The sequence below is a fragment of the Equus caballus genome, chromosome 14, assembly GCF_041296265.1.
Source record: "Equus caballus isolate H_3958 breed thoroughbred chromosome 14, TB-T2T, whole genome shotgun sequence".
Classification (NCBI taxonomy): domain Eukaryota; kingdom Metazoa; phylum Chordata; class Mammalia; order Perissodactyla; family Equidae; genus Equus; species Equus caballus.
In genome coordinates this window covers 88,497,602-88,513,116 of record NC_091697.1, presented here as the reverse complement: position 1 = coordinate 88,513,116, position 15,515 = coordinate 88,497,602, and the positions used below count along the sequence as shown (strand labels likewise).

Here is a 15,515-nt window from a genome sequence, read left to right as displayed (position 1 = left end):
ATCTTTCCTTGACCTCAAAATTTGTCTTCAGTTTCAGCTTCTATCCACTACAGAATAAACAAGACTAATTTAAATTTCAGGCCTCAGGATTTCAAAACGTTTATCACCTTGTAACATAACCCTGCCCATATCCCCTCCATTACCCCCTCAAGATGGCCTTTAAGTCTTGCCTTTGACATGATAAACAATTGCAGGCTCTTCTAATTTTTGGAATATGAAAGTGAGTTGCTGAAAGAAGTGTTTCAGGAAGGCAGCTCTTTCAGTCATGTGTGAGAAAGATGGAAAGAGATGGACTGGGGCTAGAGAAAAGGATTAGAGATCAGCTCCAAGGGATGCTTTATTTAGAAATAGTCTGTTGATAAAGGCCTAAATTAGTATGACTTCATCTGGAGCAAACATAAGATGATGGAATGAGCAGACATTCTCAAGGAAGAGTGATAAAATGTGCTGAAAGCTTGAATATCAGGTACCAAAGAAAAATAAAGCCCTAGACTCCATCAAATAAGCTCTTAGTCTCTACTTTGAAAGCCCCTGGGCTGTTTCAGGCCCTATCACCAAACACCCAGATAAAGGCCTTCCTCTCTTCCTTCAATTCCTTCCAAATGCTGTTCATCATTCAAACGGCCAGTGGAAGTTCTCTCAGACACCACATGGCATGTCACACAGCCGGCAGTGGGTCTCCTCCCACTGAGTTCTATGGAAGCAAAGCAAACTCCTCCATATGTAAAACAGACCCTCCAACTACAGGACCAACCAGTTTCATCTTCCACTTCCTCCCAACTGTGGCTCAGCTGTGTTAACCTTTGTTTTTTTTTCTTTTGTAAACATTTTCCTCTCTATTTCTACCTTCTTCCTGTTCCTTCAACCTGGAATACCTTCTGAAAAACACTAATTTGCTAATCCATACCAATCACTTACTTAACATTCAAGTTCAAGATTATTTCCTCAGCAAGGCCTTCCCTTGGATAAATCAGGAATCAAAAGACTCACTGTGTTTAAGGACCCAAGGCAGGTAAATGTGCAAGAGACCAGTTGTAAAGGAGTGGAGAGTACCTGGAGAATGAATGTCCAACTGAGAAAGGATTCAAATTTAAAAACGACAGACCTTTTTCTAGCCAAATAAAACACTGCTGCCACCATTTTGCTAACTCTAAACTATGCCCACTTTGAGTTAACTCATGTTAGCTGGTGTTTTTCCAGAAGCCTGTGTCTATGATTCCACTACAGTGGCACTGTATTTTTTCATATGTTGTCCTACTCCTAGTTGTTATGATACAGAGGAGTCTAATACATATTTAACTTACAAGTATTTACCTACATTATGCTCAGCTTAAAAAAAGAAATATCGTAAAATCACCTTGGCCATGTTCTCTTTATATAGGCAGTACACTACTATAAACATTATACACTTTACCAATTACTAGTCAGGGTTGTATAGACCCAACAATACAACTATTCTTTACATCAATTTAGGAACTTTCCAGAGTAATTTTGACTTCACCCAATTTTTTGCCTCATCACCTGAATTTAGAACCTAACCTCCTGATATGCTTGTGGTTCTATCTTTATTGCTTGATACCTCAAAGAAAAATGATCACTTACATAGTGTTGTAATGTACAGAGCATTTTATATCTATCGTCTCAAGTGAGCTTCCTAAAACCAGCCCTTGGTGGTAGGAAGGCATCATTATCCCCGGTTTCAGAGAGAGAGAAATGAGTCTCCAACAGGTAAAGTGCAAGTGCATTGCTCAAAATCACCAAGCTTGTGAAGAGCAGAGCTAGACCTCAAATCCAGGCCTCTTAATTCCAAAAACAGACCCCTCTCCTTCTCTTGCCTCTGTAACAGGTTACCTCCTAGTGCTGAACATTTAAAAGCTCTTAAATGTTCATTTAGTTCTTCTGGCATTTTTTCCCCAAGGAAAATGAATTTCATAACAATTTCCAAAGTTCAGTTTCTGATTAAATACAAACTAAAAAGTAATAGTTCTTTGCTATAAGGACCAAATATAAGAAAGGAACATATATAAACATTTGTGTTATCATTTCTCATTTAAAAAGTAACAAAACCCTGATCTACGGGATAGTTGTGGGTGCTTATCCAAACAGGACAAACTAAGATCACCACTACTGAAAAATTCCTTTAAGATATCTGACCACCCAGAAGAGAAAAATACATGAGAGAAACTCAAATGCTTTATTGATTTTAATCCCAATTTTAGAAGAAGATGTTACCAGGCTATAGTTCTTGAATGTTGTAAAAAATGCAACAGGAGGAGATAGCTAGAACCCCATACCACTTATTATGCATCTGACCACTGTGTTCAGGGCACAGCCACAGGAATAAGTTCTAAAAGTCAATACCATTATAAGCAAATGTCTCAAGCATCTTAGTTTGTCGTCTAAATGTTTTTTACCCTAAGTTAATTGCACAAACATGACCTCAACTTGTATATTTTTTCAAATGCAATTCAATTTAAAAGGATAATGTAATTACAGGTGGCCAAATATGATATAGCATGTATTAATATAATATTTAACTTAAGTGAATTTCAATTAAAAATGAGTTTCAACAGGGCTTCAACTTTTGATTTTTAGCTCTAATTAAATATATGCACACCAAGTAGCTCTTTTGAAAATCAGGTAACTCGAGGGTTTAACTGAATAGTAGTTGAGCTATAAGTAAGATGGCGATCTTGTATCTTCATCCAGCCAAGAAACACAGTGCAGACTGGGACTGGCTAGGGAAACTACTTTTGACAAATGCTTCAACAACCTGATAAAAATGATGGGTCTGTTAAACTTCAGTCAATCCACTGTTTTTAGAGCTCCTGAATTAACCCTCTATATCTCTGGGAATGTGGGGCATTCTTAAGCAAAGAATAAAAGGGTAGGCAACACTAAAATGCTCAAAAGTTTGTTTATATTCTTGACATCTGCCCTTACAAACCAATTCTATTACAACAAAAATTCCTCTAGGACCAAAGAAATCTATGTCCACTTATTTCCAGGGATTATTCTTCACAATATATCAGGACTATAAAAGTAATATGTAATTTACTAATTAATTTTACTAAGTAATCTTAATTTTACCAAGTAATATTAATTTCTGACATGATTCTTTCAGGATGGGAGAGAAGGAATAAAGCTCAAGTTTCTTTGGAGTTTAATAAAAGAAAGTTACTTATCCTATAAAAGTTGTTATAACCATTTCTTGATTATTTACATATTGCTTATCCATGTAGACAAATTAAATCTATGGTTACTTTTACTCTATCAACCACCATTGGTTTGGTCAATACACAAATATAAGAAATAGCATTCTGGGCCCAGAAAAGAGTAATTTCTCTAAGAAGTGCATTATAGAAATCTTTCTAACTTTATTCCCTAAGGTTAGAGATGTACGTGAAACAGCTTCAGCTTCCCTTCTGAACTCATCATGGAACTTCAACTTAACCCAAAGTTAACTCGTGAATTATTTCATTCAAGAATTCTTTAAAATCAACCAGAAGGCATTTATTAAATACTTGGTATTTCTCTGAGTACTTAAGCTGCATTATAAGTCATGATAATGATAGTACAAAAAAAATTCCAGTCAAATATAATTTTGGAACTTTGCCAAAACCAGAAAACTTTCTATAAATGGTGATGGGTCAGGTGATTGCTTTAAGTGTGATTGTTTTAAGAAATAATTATGGTTACCTAGTTACCATTTATTGGGAGCTTAGAATGTGTCAGGCTCTATAATCATTTTTACCATCACCGCCGGGAATCCTCAGAACACCCTTATGGGGTAGAGACTGATTTCCACTTCTCAGGTAAGTCCTATGAATTACCTAAGGTTACACAGCTAATAAGTGACGGGGGACTCAAACCTTGGCCTGTCTCACTTTAAGAACTGTGCTCTTACCCACCACTTCAAAAAATCTAGTACTTTGCTTTGTGAGTCAATCCAACCCTATAAGTAGGGGAAACTCCCCCTCTGCAGATTTAGAAGAACCAGATTAAAGAACATAAGGAATAAAGAATAATTTCTTATTCTAAAGAATAATTTCTTTCTAGTCATTATAGCATAGAATAGAGTGAAATATAAAAGTGATTACCAAAACAGTAGTGAGAAGATTAAAAACCTAATCTATTTAACACAATTTTTGTTTTGAAAGATAGCTTCTGGAAAACTGTAGCTATCTGATGCAGGTCAAATTTTTAAAAAAATTATTTTCTTTAATCTTACCATTTCAAAGAAAGCTCTTAAAAGAACAAAGAAAGCAAAAATCTAAACTGAACAACCAGCCAAAAAGTTGGTTACTATGAACTAGTCTTTAAACCAACAACACTTGAAGCATAATATCTCATCATTTTTTCCAAGATAGAGCTTATGTGGACTTTATAACTGTATAACAAGCTTACATGTCAAATCTGACTATAAATGCAAACAAAGATTTGTTCTTTGGGATCATGATCTCTAGAGTAGAAGTATAACAAGCAGTAAAATAAACTTGCATTGGAAGATAAGATTATTTTTAAAATACTAGAAACTGATAAAATGAAGCATCTAAAATACTTTGACAAAGGAAGATATTAGAAGGCTTGAAACTGAGAAATTACATGATCATATTTAAAGTTTTAAAAAGATCACACTGACTGCTGTGTGGAGAATGCATTATGGGGGGAAGAGTGGAAGCTTGGAGGCTAGCTGGACGTCCATGGCAGTAGTCCTCAAGAGAGATGATGGTGGCTGAGACTAGAGCAGTAGTGATAGATGGGATTAGATTTCAGATGTTTGAAGACTGACAAGACTTGATGCTGGAATAAATAAGTCAAGAAAAGAGGAGACAAATCATGGATGACTAGTCAATTACTAGGCAACTGGTGAAGAGTACTGCCAGTTACTAAGATGGGGAACACTCAGGAAGATACAGGTTTGAGGAGTGAAATTAAGAATTGTGTTCGAATCTGTTAAGTTTGAGATACCTATTAAACTTGATAAGGAGATAAGGTGTTGGAATAAGTGTCTGGAGTTGGAGGAACGTCAGAGCTGGAGATAAATATTTGGAAGTCACTAACATGCAGATGGCACTCAAATCCAAAAGACTAGATGAGCTCACCTAGGGAGAGGGAATAGATAAAGAGAAAGGAGAGAGGCTTTCCAACATTCAGAGGCCAGTCAAGCAGAGGATAGTCAGGAGAGGAGACTGAAAAAGAATGGGCAAGGAGGCAGGAGGGAAATTAGAAGTGTGTTTCTAACAGGAAGGAGTGGTCAACAGGATGGAATGCTGCTGAGGTCAGGTAAGACAGGAACAGAGAGAGGACCACTGGACTTGACAACAAGGGACCCAGTCAGGTGCAATCTCAGGGGTGTGGTAAAGATAACCCAATGGGAATGGGCTGAGCAGAGAATGGGAGTTGAAAAAGCAGACACTGTTTCTCAGATACATCCTCACACATAATCCTTCTCTCTTTAGGAGTCTCCCTTGAACACAGGCTTTATTGCGTTTATTTTTTCACACATCTGCCTGTTTCTACTAAAGCACAAGCACTTTCTTGATGGCAAGGACCATCCGCGACTTATTCAGCTTTATATTTCCAAAGCATAGTTCTATGCCTGGCACATGTCAGAAGATTAATAAACGTGTGCTAAATGAATATTTGTTAGTTATAATTCTGACTCCTATTTCTTAATCTTTTATTAAAGAAAAAAACAGGGGCTGGCTCCGTGGCCCAATGGTTAACTTCGAGTGCTCCACTTTGGCAGCCCGGGGTTCATCAGTTTGGATGCTGGGTGCAGACCTACACACAATTCATCAAGCCATGCTGTGGCAGCATCCCACACAGAATAACTAGAATGATTTACAACTGGGATATACAACTACGTACTGGGACTTTGGGGAGAAAAAAAAACAAAAAAGAAAAAACATCTCAGGACACTCACCTGAGATTTTACTACATGGATATGCTTTCTAGTTCTGAGACACAATGGTTTCCAATAATGGAAACCAAAAGCAATGATTATAAGTAAATGTTATTTTAAAATATTCTGACATTTACGTTTCCTGGTAAACATGTTTAGATCCTAAAGTATTTCAATGAATCTTATTAGAAAGTTCAAGCCCGGCTCCACTCTTAAGAAAGCTCACTGTTCAGTGGAAAAGTCTTCTAGCCAAGGTTATCTCCATGGACCATGAACCAAGTGCCCATACCTACTTCATGACAATGTACACATAGAACAAAAGCTTTATGTACTCATGATTGTTTTTTGTTTTGTTTTTCATAACGAAACTGTCAAACAAAAAGAGGAGAATCAAAACACCAAAACAGAAATGGAGGTAATCTGGAAGAAGTGAAAACACTGACCTTTTCGAGGCCTTTAGGAACCACTTAAAAATGATGCTTGAAATGTTAATCCAGGCACATTACAGAATTGCTTAACATTTCAATAATCATTAGAGACAGAAACCACAGAAGGTCTGATCTTCTTGTTAAAATCAAATTTGATTTTCATATTATCTGAGCTCTATGATGGTCTTAAGTCCAATTTATATAGAAAGTTATTGAATAAAGGAAGTCCACAAAAATACAAACAAAATAAAATCCATGCTCAAAACCAAAATTCCTCCACCTAATAATTTCGATTTCCCCCAAAACATCACCAATCCCCCAAATTTCCATCCAAACAGAAAAGAGTTCATATAGGACATGTAAACAATATAGCATTGTTCTAGTCTAGCCTCAGACCCCCAAATATACTCCTCAAATATAAAACATCTAATCAAACCTAAGTTTCTTGGTCACCATACAAAAGACTGAGTGAATATTCACTAAAATAGTACTCAACATTATCTCCCCACTCCACTCTCCCAACTACTTCTGATTTCCCTTTTTCTACTAAGGGTACCTCTCCTAGTGCTGATGGCTAGAAATCTCGATTCAATCGTTTAAAACCTGTTGCTAAATTTTATAGATTCTATTCACCTCTAATGTCTCCCACAAGCACCCTGATTTAGACCTCAATCATCTCTGGCCTGGACCACATACTTCTTCCCAACTTGTCTACTTCCTTCCAGATTCACCTTATGTTCATCATGTACACCAAGGCCAGAATAATCCTAAAGCATAGCTCAAATCACCTTAGATTTCTACTCAGTTTCTCCTTAGTGTTGACAGAATAAAATCCAACCTGCTCCAATCTGCCTTCCTTCTCTTAAATCCAACTATACTTTTCTCCTGCACTCCAGGTTAAGTGGAACAAGGTCTTCCTTTCAACTCTCAGAGCCTGCCCTAGCTTTTCCACTGCTGTCTTTTCCTTGCTTGTGCCATTCCTTCTGTTAGAGATGTGGTCCCCCATCCAGTCTCTGCCTACTAAAATCTTGCCAAAATCCTTTAAGACCGAAGGATCTTTAGGTTTTTTAGAACAATAATGTATACGATCCCCAATAAGACAAGAAACTTATGCCATTTTACTACCAATCTAGTTACTAGGAAACTAGTAGCCAAATGTTCTTGTCTGTTGAGTTCAATTCAAGGTGCTAAGTTGATTTAGGAATCTTTAAGGAGAATATATAGCCTAATTAATAAGATTCTCTCTTCTTATATCCTATCTTAAATTGGGAAATGCTAGGTTTGGCCTTTGCTGGCAAAGTATTAGGCCCTTAAACCAGTTTTTCCTAAAGGTTTAACAGGGTTCTCAAGAGCCATAATGCCACAACAGAAATCATAGATAGATAAATAAACTGGAAGAGAGAAAGGGAGGGAGGGAAAGAAAAGAAAGAGCAACTCTTCCTGAAATCTCATGTGAGTTATGCCATGTTTTTCGGCTTCAATTTGGCTATGGAGACACGGCCATTAATTTACTGTATTCTACTCCAGACTTGCTTTTCTAGATATTTACGTAAGTCATGGGAAACGCTGTATGGAGCTGAGGTATACAGGAGAGGCAAACCTGGGGCTATATACATGCTGTTGTCTTTATTCCAAAACTTAGCTCATCTTAAATACAGAAATATCCAAAGCACAATTTAGATGCCATCTTCTCAAACACACCAAATACATTTGGCCCAAACTGGCAAATAAGTGGGCTGGACTCTGGTGCCAGGCTCCTAAGCTTCTCTGTGGTCACTGCAAAGTGCTACAAATGACCCAGAAATGGTTCAGCTGAAATTCTCATTTTCCTCCCTCTGCTGGCTTTATCACAAATTACATAATAAGCAGTATGAGCACAGCTTCCATCGTTTTTTACAAGTGCAAATGGAGCAGCTGGATCTGGTGATTGTCCTCAGTAAGCTTTCCTGTAAATCATTCCAAGAATTCTACGCCCCTTTCCTTTTAAATTCTTTTCTTGAACATGTTCCAATCCTTCACATATGTTCTTTCTTTCTCCTCCCAATTCTGGTGCCAAGGTTCCCTGTCTATCTTTTTAGGCAATCTGGCTACTTCTTTTCACTAGGAGGAGCACCCTTCTTTGCACTGAGCATCTGATCATTTGAATAAACTTCAAACACTTACTGCAACATGGGGCACAAACTTGACTTGATAAAAAGCATTTAAGGTCAAGTTCAGCCTGAAGATTGGTCTAAGTTAAAAGTTAGTAACATTAACTTATTTATATTAAACCTGGCTACATTTAAAAAGTACAACAAAAGGAATGTGCTAATGCAAACCTCATTGTATTACTTAAACATGTTTGCTAGCAGTGGCAGCTCTGTGCTGGCAGGTCTGGACACTTGAGTGGTACTTTAAGGAGAAAAGGGTCTGTATTTATAAGGCAGATTACTGGACACACACACACTCAAAATTCTTTGAAGGCAGGCAGAGAAAGAAGAGACAAGAAATAAAGTAAAGTTTGAGACTTTTCTGTGCTTTAAACCACAAAGAATCAAATGTTGAAAAGTTCACCTGGTAGACAGACAGGCAAAGGAGAGGAAATCACCTACCCCATGACCTGTGGGATCAGTGATTTTAAAAGATCAAGGAACACTATAAAAGGAGCTATCATGAAGGACAGTAACTTTGGAGGTTTAAATAAGACTTTATGCTTTGATTGGAAATAACAGTCTCTGATAATACTGAGAGAGACTGAATTCTTCATGTAAAATTAAGTGTAAGCATATTTTTACAAATTTTCAAAACACTATCATTTTCCTAGAAGACAGTAATCAAGGCAGGAAAATTTACTTAAAGCCAATAATTAGAGTTGACTAGAGAATGTGTTATGAGAATCCTTCTTAAAGGAATCTGCTTTCCGGTCTTCAGGCATAGAGAATAAATGACCCCTGACCTCAAAGGCATATATGCAAGACTTTTTATATAAGTGTTGGATAAACTTGATAATATTATTCGAGCCACCACCTTTGAAACTTTGAGTAAACATTTAAAAAAAATAAATTGACAGGCTCAGCAATGACAGAATCTGAAAACAATATTTTGATACGATTTTTGTTAAAGTGTCCCTTGGTATCCATGGGGGATTGGTTCCAGGACCCCCCAGGATACCAAAATCCTAGGATGCTCAAGTCCCTTATATAAAATGGCATATTTGCATATTTAAATCATCTCTAGATTACTTATAATATCTAATACAATGTAAATGATATGTAAATCGTTGTTATACAGTATTGTTTAGGGAATAATGACAAGAAAAAAAGGTCTGTACATGTTCAGTACAGACACAACCGTCGTAGGCCTTTTGATCCACGGAGTCACTGACAGCAAGGGCCGACTACTACAAATGAGTTACTCAGATATCAAAATAAAGCCAGCTACATTACTGAAGAAATTAGGTAAAATATATTTTACAATTTTGGGTTTTAATTTTAAATATAGTTTTAGCATACATTTGGGAGAAATACATAATTACAGTAACATATGCTCCTTTAAAATATGTACAGTTTATACAGACCACCTAATAAAAGACATCAATTTAGAATGACTATAAAGTTGTAATTTGTGATTTTATTTATTTAGTAACTTGTCCCTTCATTCAAAATAATTTATCTACAGTAAAAAAAAAAGTAGCTTTGCAATATGTCCTAGATATCTGAATTAGTATGTCTAAATTTATTCTGCAAACTATGAAAATAACTTCCCAGTTAACACTTTTTTATACTAATCCATTTGAAATTGAGCAGAAAACAACTTTTAGGAGATATTTACTCCAACCACAGCTCCCATTCCTAGACTCACAATGTCTCTCTTCCCCATCCCAGTCCCTGTTTAGAAAGGTTCCCAAGTTAGCATTCTTCATTTCTTCTCTAAAAATAGAAAACTTGAATTGCCTGTCATCTGAAACAGTGAGGAACTGTTTCCAATTAAAGATTCTGTTTCCATGAACCCTAATAATTTTGTATACTTGCTCAATTATACCTAAAGAACTGCATTCTGCCTAAACCAAACTTTCCTAAAATTCCTAAATTTACCTCCCTAAAGCCTTACGTCAAGTGGATTAATTTAGATGAGTAAATACAACAGACAAAATAACCTGGATAATAGCTCTCTGATGCTTAATTTGGAGAATTAACCTGTTGAAACTTCTGGCTTAGAAAGTCATTAGGAGATGAGGAATAACAGTCATAACCTTGCACAGGCCAAAGCCACTCGGAGGCCACTTGTTAAGCATCAAGCACCTTCCTATCCAAGCAAAGAAATGGCAAGGCAGTTTTATGTGAGAAATTAAAGGCATTTTCTTTCCAGAGAGAATAGGCGTGATCATCAGAAACTTCTTCCCAATTAGTCAACACATGCCAACATATTTCCAAAGAGCAGCTACAATTTAAAGCCACAAGCTCTACTTCTGATAAGAGTGGAAGGTGTAAAAGACCAAACAAGTATCCTTCTACTAGAGGATAAAAGCTCAGCCAGATGCCTACTGCTGGCAGCTGTTACTGTGCTGATGGGGGAGCCCTGGTCCGGCCTGAGCCAGGAGGAGGGGCACTGAGGACACATTCATTCGTGGGAGGCTTAACCGAACATGCGAGAGGATCCTGTAGTAAGTACCAACAGTGTGTACGATCACCCTAAGGATCCCTCATTTCTTTTTCTTCAGTCTCTTCCCACTTTTCACCCATCTTGGAGTAACAGTTTTACCCCAATTCCTGCTTTTCCAAGCCCCTTTAAAAAGTGTTTCCGTGGCTGAAGTGACAGTGATGCCTGGGGGCAGGAGATGGTTGAGTCAGAAACAAGGCAGTGTCCAATTGCAAAGGCCAAGTCAGCTTATTTCTTCCTCCTCTCCCTGTATGGCACTGCTTCTACTACCAGCTTTTCAATAGAAAAGGAATCCTAGGATTAACTCAGTTTACCTGGCTCCACACTCAGAAAGGTGGAGGGACTTGGAAAAGTCATCTTTCCTTTCCCTTCTCTGTCTCTGTACATACTGACCAGACCCATTAATTGGCATGCACAGAGATGGAAAAAGATAGTAATGATATTAATAGGTAACAGAAGTAGTTAGGAGCAAAGAAAGGCATTGAGTTCGGTACCTTCGACTATGAAATAAAATAAAATAAAATAAAAAATCAAGAACTAAGAGGTGAGTTAGGAGAGAAAGAATTTTTGATTTCCTGTCTCCTGGAAGACACGGGTATATAAATGTGGGAGCTTTTGGAGTCAAAGCACTCCAACCTTAATCCCAAACATGTAAACACTAAAGTGTAGGTGGTAGAAATGAAGGTAGGAAAACAAACAGTACTCCCTTCCTGGGCCTCAGCCGTCATGCAGATCAGTGAGCCCAGGGAGCCTCTCTGTCACCTAACTCTCCCTGGGTACTATCCCTTCCTTGTGTGGGCCTCCTCACCCACCTCTTCCCTGCCAAGTGTACAGCGTCTGTCAATCTGGCTGTAATCAACTACAGTTTGCCTCTTGTTCCCCCAAGGTGGCTGGCTGACCTACTGTCCCCAGAGATGCCTCTTCCCATCCTCTGTGTGTCAGCCTTTCTCTGCTCCCTGGGTCTGTTTCCGACTGAAAGTTGGCCTCCTCTGCTGGCTTCTTCCTCTCTGGCCTCTGTGTTTTTTCCTCTTTACATTCCCTGACCTACCTTCTTCCCACTGTCATTCCTTCCCACAACCTCCCCTTGGAACAGGCAGGCTTATCTCTCCATCTTGCAGGGCTGAGTTCCTCTCCAGTGCCCTCTGCCTGCCTATCTGGCTTCTCCCATATGGGCCTCCCACTCCATGCTGGCGCTGCTCTCTTCCCCGCAGGTGCACCTGTCTGAGAGTATTTACTGATACACACACTTTTCTATTTCTTAGATCTCCTTCCATTCCTATTGCTGGGTGTACACTGACCTCCCAGCATACATGAGACTCTTTTTCCCTGGGATTTCATGGTATGCAGGAAAGTGTCTTTCTCCCTGTGTATGCAGTCCTCCCTCTCCTCTCAAATCTGAGTGTTTCTTACCATATGCTTCTCTGGTGGGTAACATATGTGTCCTGGAGTGTACATCCATGTGTCCACTCAATTCTGTGAGTGGCCCCCTGTGAGCATGCTCACCTCCATGAGAGCCTGCTGTTTACACGTACATTATCATGTGAGTTCATGTACTTCCCAAGCTGTGCCTCCTCCTGTGTGCACACATATGCAGGGGGTTTCTCTGAACTGAGTCTCCTTGGGGCATGTCTCCCTTGCCCCAGGTTCACACGCCCTTAGTGAACCAGGGTTCACACCTCTCCTGTGGCTCTGCCTCCAACTCTGTCTCTTCCTTTTATGCATTTAAAGTGCCTGGCACTAGTGGGAGCTCAACAGATGTTAATTCTTTTCTTCACTTTTATCTGAATAACTATGTGAGTCTGTATCTGGGTATCCCTCTGGCCCTCTGTGTCTGTTTTATGAGATCAGTTAATTGGAGCATGTTTCCTCGGTATGGACTGGGCGATTTGTCAGGATGCCCCATGGGTTCTATCTCCCTCCGACCCTCTCTCCTTTCAGAGTAAATGTTACCCGTCCTCATATGGTATATATCTCTCTCCTTCTGCAATGTGTCCACTCCTGTCTCCCTCATCCACACACCGCACTGCATGTCCATAAACGGCTTCCTCATGCACCCGGGTTGCGGCGTCTCCTCTGTGTGCCTCTCTCTCCTTTTTTCAACGTGAAAATGCGTTCCTGGGTTTGTACTCCAATTGTGGTGCATGTGCGTCCGTACGACCCTTCGCTGCACTCGAGCTGTGTCCCCCTAGGTCTCTCGCCGGAAGGCGGTGCGGGGTAAGCAACGGGAGTCTCTGCCCGGGACGCAGTGTGTTCTCCCCTTTACTCCACGTCTCCCTAGGTCTCCCTATCCGTAAGTTCGCCCGAGACGCGGCGCGTCTTTCGGGTACGAGGAGCCTCTGTGAATCTCTCTCCTCCGTAACCAATGTCTTGTTGCCGGTGAGCGCTGGGTGTGTGTGGCTCCTCGGTACGCGGTGCTGCTGCGTCTCTGGGAACACGAAGCGCCTGTGTCCCAGAGTCCCTGGGATTGCAAGGTGTGTCCTCTTCCCCCCTCGTACACGGAGCGCCTGTGTCCCAGCTTTTGCGAGTACACGGTGTGCCTGCCCCATATGCGGAGTGCCTGTGTCCCCAAGTCCCTGCGAGTATAAGGTGTGCCCCACTTCCAGACGCGGAGCGCTGGTGTCCCTGTCTTTGCGGGTCCACGGTGACTATATGTTACCCCCCTCAACACAGAAGGCTTGTGTCCGCAGGTCCTCCCGGGTGCGTTACCCTGTCGCCGCGCGCGCCCCCCGCCCCCGCCGTGGAGAGCGTGGTCATCTCACTTGTCGCCCTGGTGCCTCTCCCTCACTGGCACAGAAAAAGCCAGGAAACCCGCGGGCGCCGTCGGAAAGCCCCGCAGCGGCAGCGCAGCCGAGCCAGGGCTGCGGCTGCCTCGGCCCCACCACCAGGGGCCGCCCGCCCGCCCGCCTCCCAACGTCCGGGCGCCCGGCCGGCTCGGGACCGCGGCGTCAGCGACCCTGCCCGGCCCTGCCCAGCTCGGAGCCGCGGGCGCTGACGGCAGCGGCAGCGAGCCACGGCTCCACCGGCCCCCCGCCGGGTGCCCGGGACCCAGGGAGGCGCGGCCGGGCGGCGAGGGGAACCCTCTCCCTCCCCGAGCCCGGCTGGTCGGCCCCCTCACCTTGTGGCTCTGGTAGGTCTCGAGCGCTCGGATAGCCGTCTCGGTGAGCTTCACATGCAGTACGGTGATGTTGTCCTGCCCCAGCCGTCCGCACGACAGCCCATAGCGCTGCTCCTCCCGCAGGCCCGCCGCCCCCCCTGCCGCCATCTTAAACTCCCCGGGGTGCCGCCGCCGACGCCGCTCCGGCTCTAGCCTCCACTGCGGCCGCGGCTGCTCGGGCTTCTGCAGCCGCCGCCACAGCTACGGCCATCCCGCTGCTGACGTACTGTCATATACTGCGCGCAGCCAGACCTCGGGCTGCCACCGCCGCCACCCGCCCCACCCTCCGGCCCCGCGCCCCGCCCCGGGCTCTTCTCATTGGCCCCTTTCCCTCCCAGCACCGCCCTCATTGGCCGCCTTTCACTCTCACGGAGGCGGGGCCCAAAGTCGCTGGAGTTTTGCTCCCGGGACGGGACGTCCGAGAGGTGAGAGGCTGACGTCGAGGTGACGCGCCAACTTAATCGCATCTGACGTCACGTCTGGTCGTCTTGGATCGCTGGCTGCGATTGGCCAGGCTTGCCTGGGGGATCCCCTGCTAATTGGGTGTCCAGGTTGCCTGTTCTGACTACCTGGAGTCGGAGCCCCGGCGCTGTGGGGGGTAGTAGTGGAGAGTCGGGAGAGTAGGGGAGAGTCTCTTGCTGCGCTGGTGGTCCTCAGAGAGGAGGACCCCCGCCTCACATGTGTGGCCAAGTAAGGACTTCATCCCCCGACGGCTGCAGAAGCTTGTGGAGCTGAGTGTGTGCGTGTGAGGGAAGACGCAGTAGGTGGAGTCACTGGAGAGCTTCTCCTCAAAACTCAGTTTAGCGCTGTTGTGGAGCAGATGGAATGGAGGAGGACCTTTTTCTTCGTCCTTTCGCCTTAAACTTGACATTACAGAGTCGACCCTGGGCTTTCGGAGTTGTACTGGATTGTGTGGAGCATCTTAAGTTCCACACCAAGCCTAAGGCTGAAACGCCTTTGGTGGGCATAGTATTATAGAGAATTGAACTTCAAGGTCTTGCCCACGCCATGCCCGCTTGTGATCCCAGAGGAACATATTCCGTTCCACTGGGGTTCGCCAGAGGGGCAGGGTTGTGCCTTTGTATAGGACGTGGAGAGGCACTCTTGGTTGGCGTGGTATCTCCTTTCAAAGGACCGTAGAAGAGTAGAACTGGCCTTGACCTAAATTAAAAGAGACATCGCCACTCTCGTTCTCCGGCTCTGTTTGAGGTCTGTCCATTTTATTTCACAGGGATGTGGGAAAAACCTAGCAAGGGTTTAAGCTACTGAGCGGCGGAGATGCCGGTGTGCGGAGGCCGGGCATGCTTTCCGTTCCTCGCGATGCTCCGTGTGTAGGCGTGGCTAGAGGAGGGCGCCTAATCAAAAGCCCTCTTCAGGCTGTGTGTGC

At 42.6% G+C, this 15,515-nt stretch overlaps 1 protein-coding gene across 1 annotated transcript in view; it reads right to left on the bottom strand.

Annotated features, from left to right (window-relative positions):
- The window catches only part of ELL2 (elongation factor for RNA polymerase II 2), a 74,210-nt gene extending 59,636 nt beyond the window's left edge, over nt 1-14,574 (bottom strand). Inside the window, exon 1 of the mRNA XM_023617951.2 lies at nt 14,090-14,574. Coding sequence (XP_023473719.1) covers nt 14,090-14,236 — 147 coding nt within the window. The 5' untranslated portion in view covers nt 14,237-14,574. The remainder of the gene's footprint in view (nt 1-14,089) is intronic.
- Nucleotides 14,575-15,515: the final 941 nt, after the last annotated feature.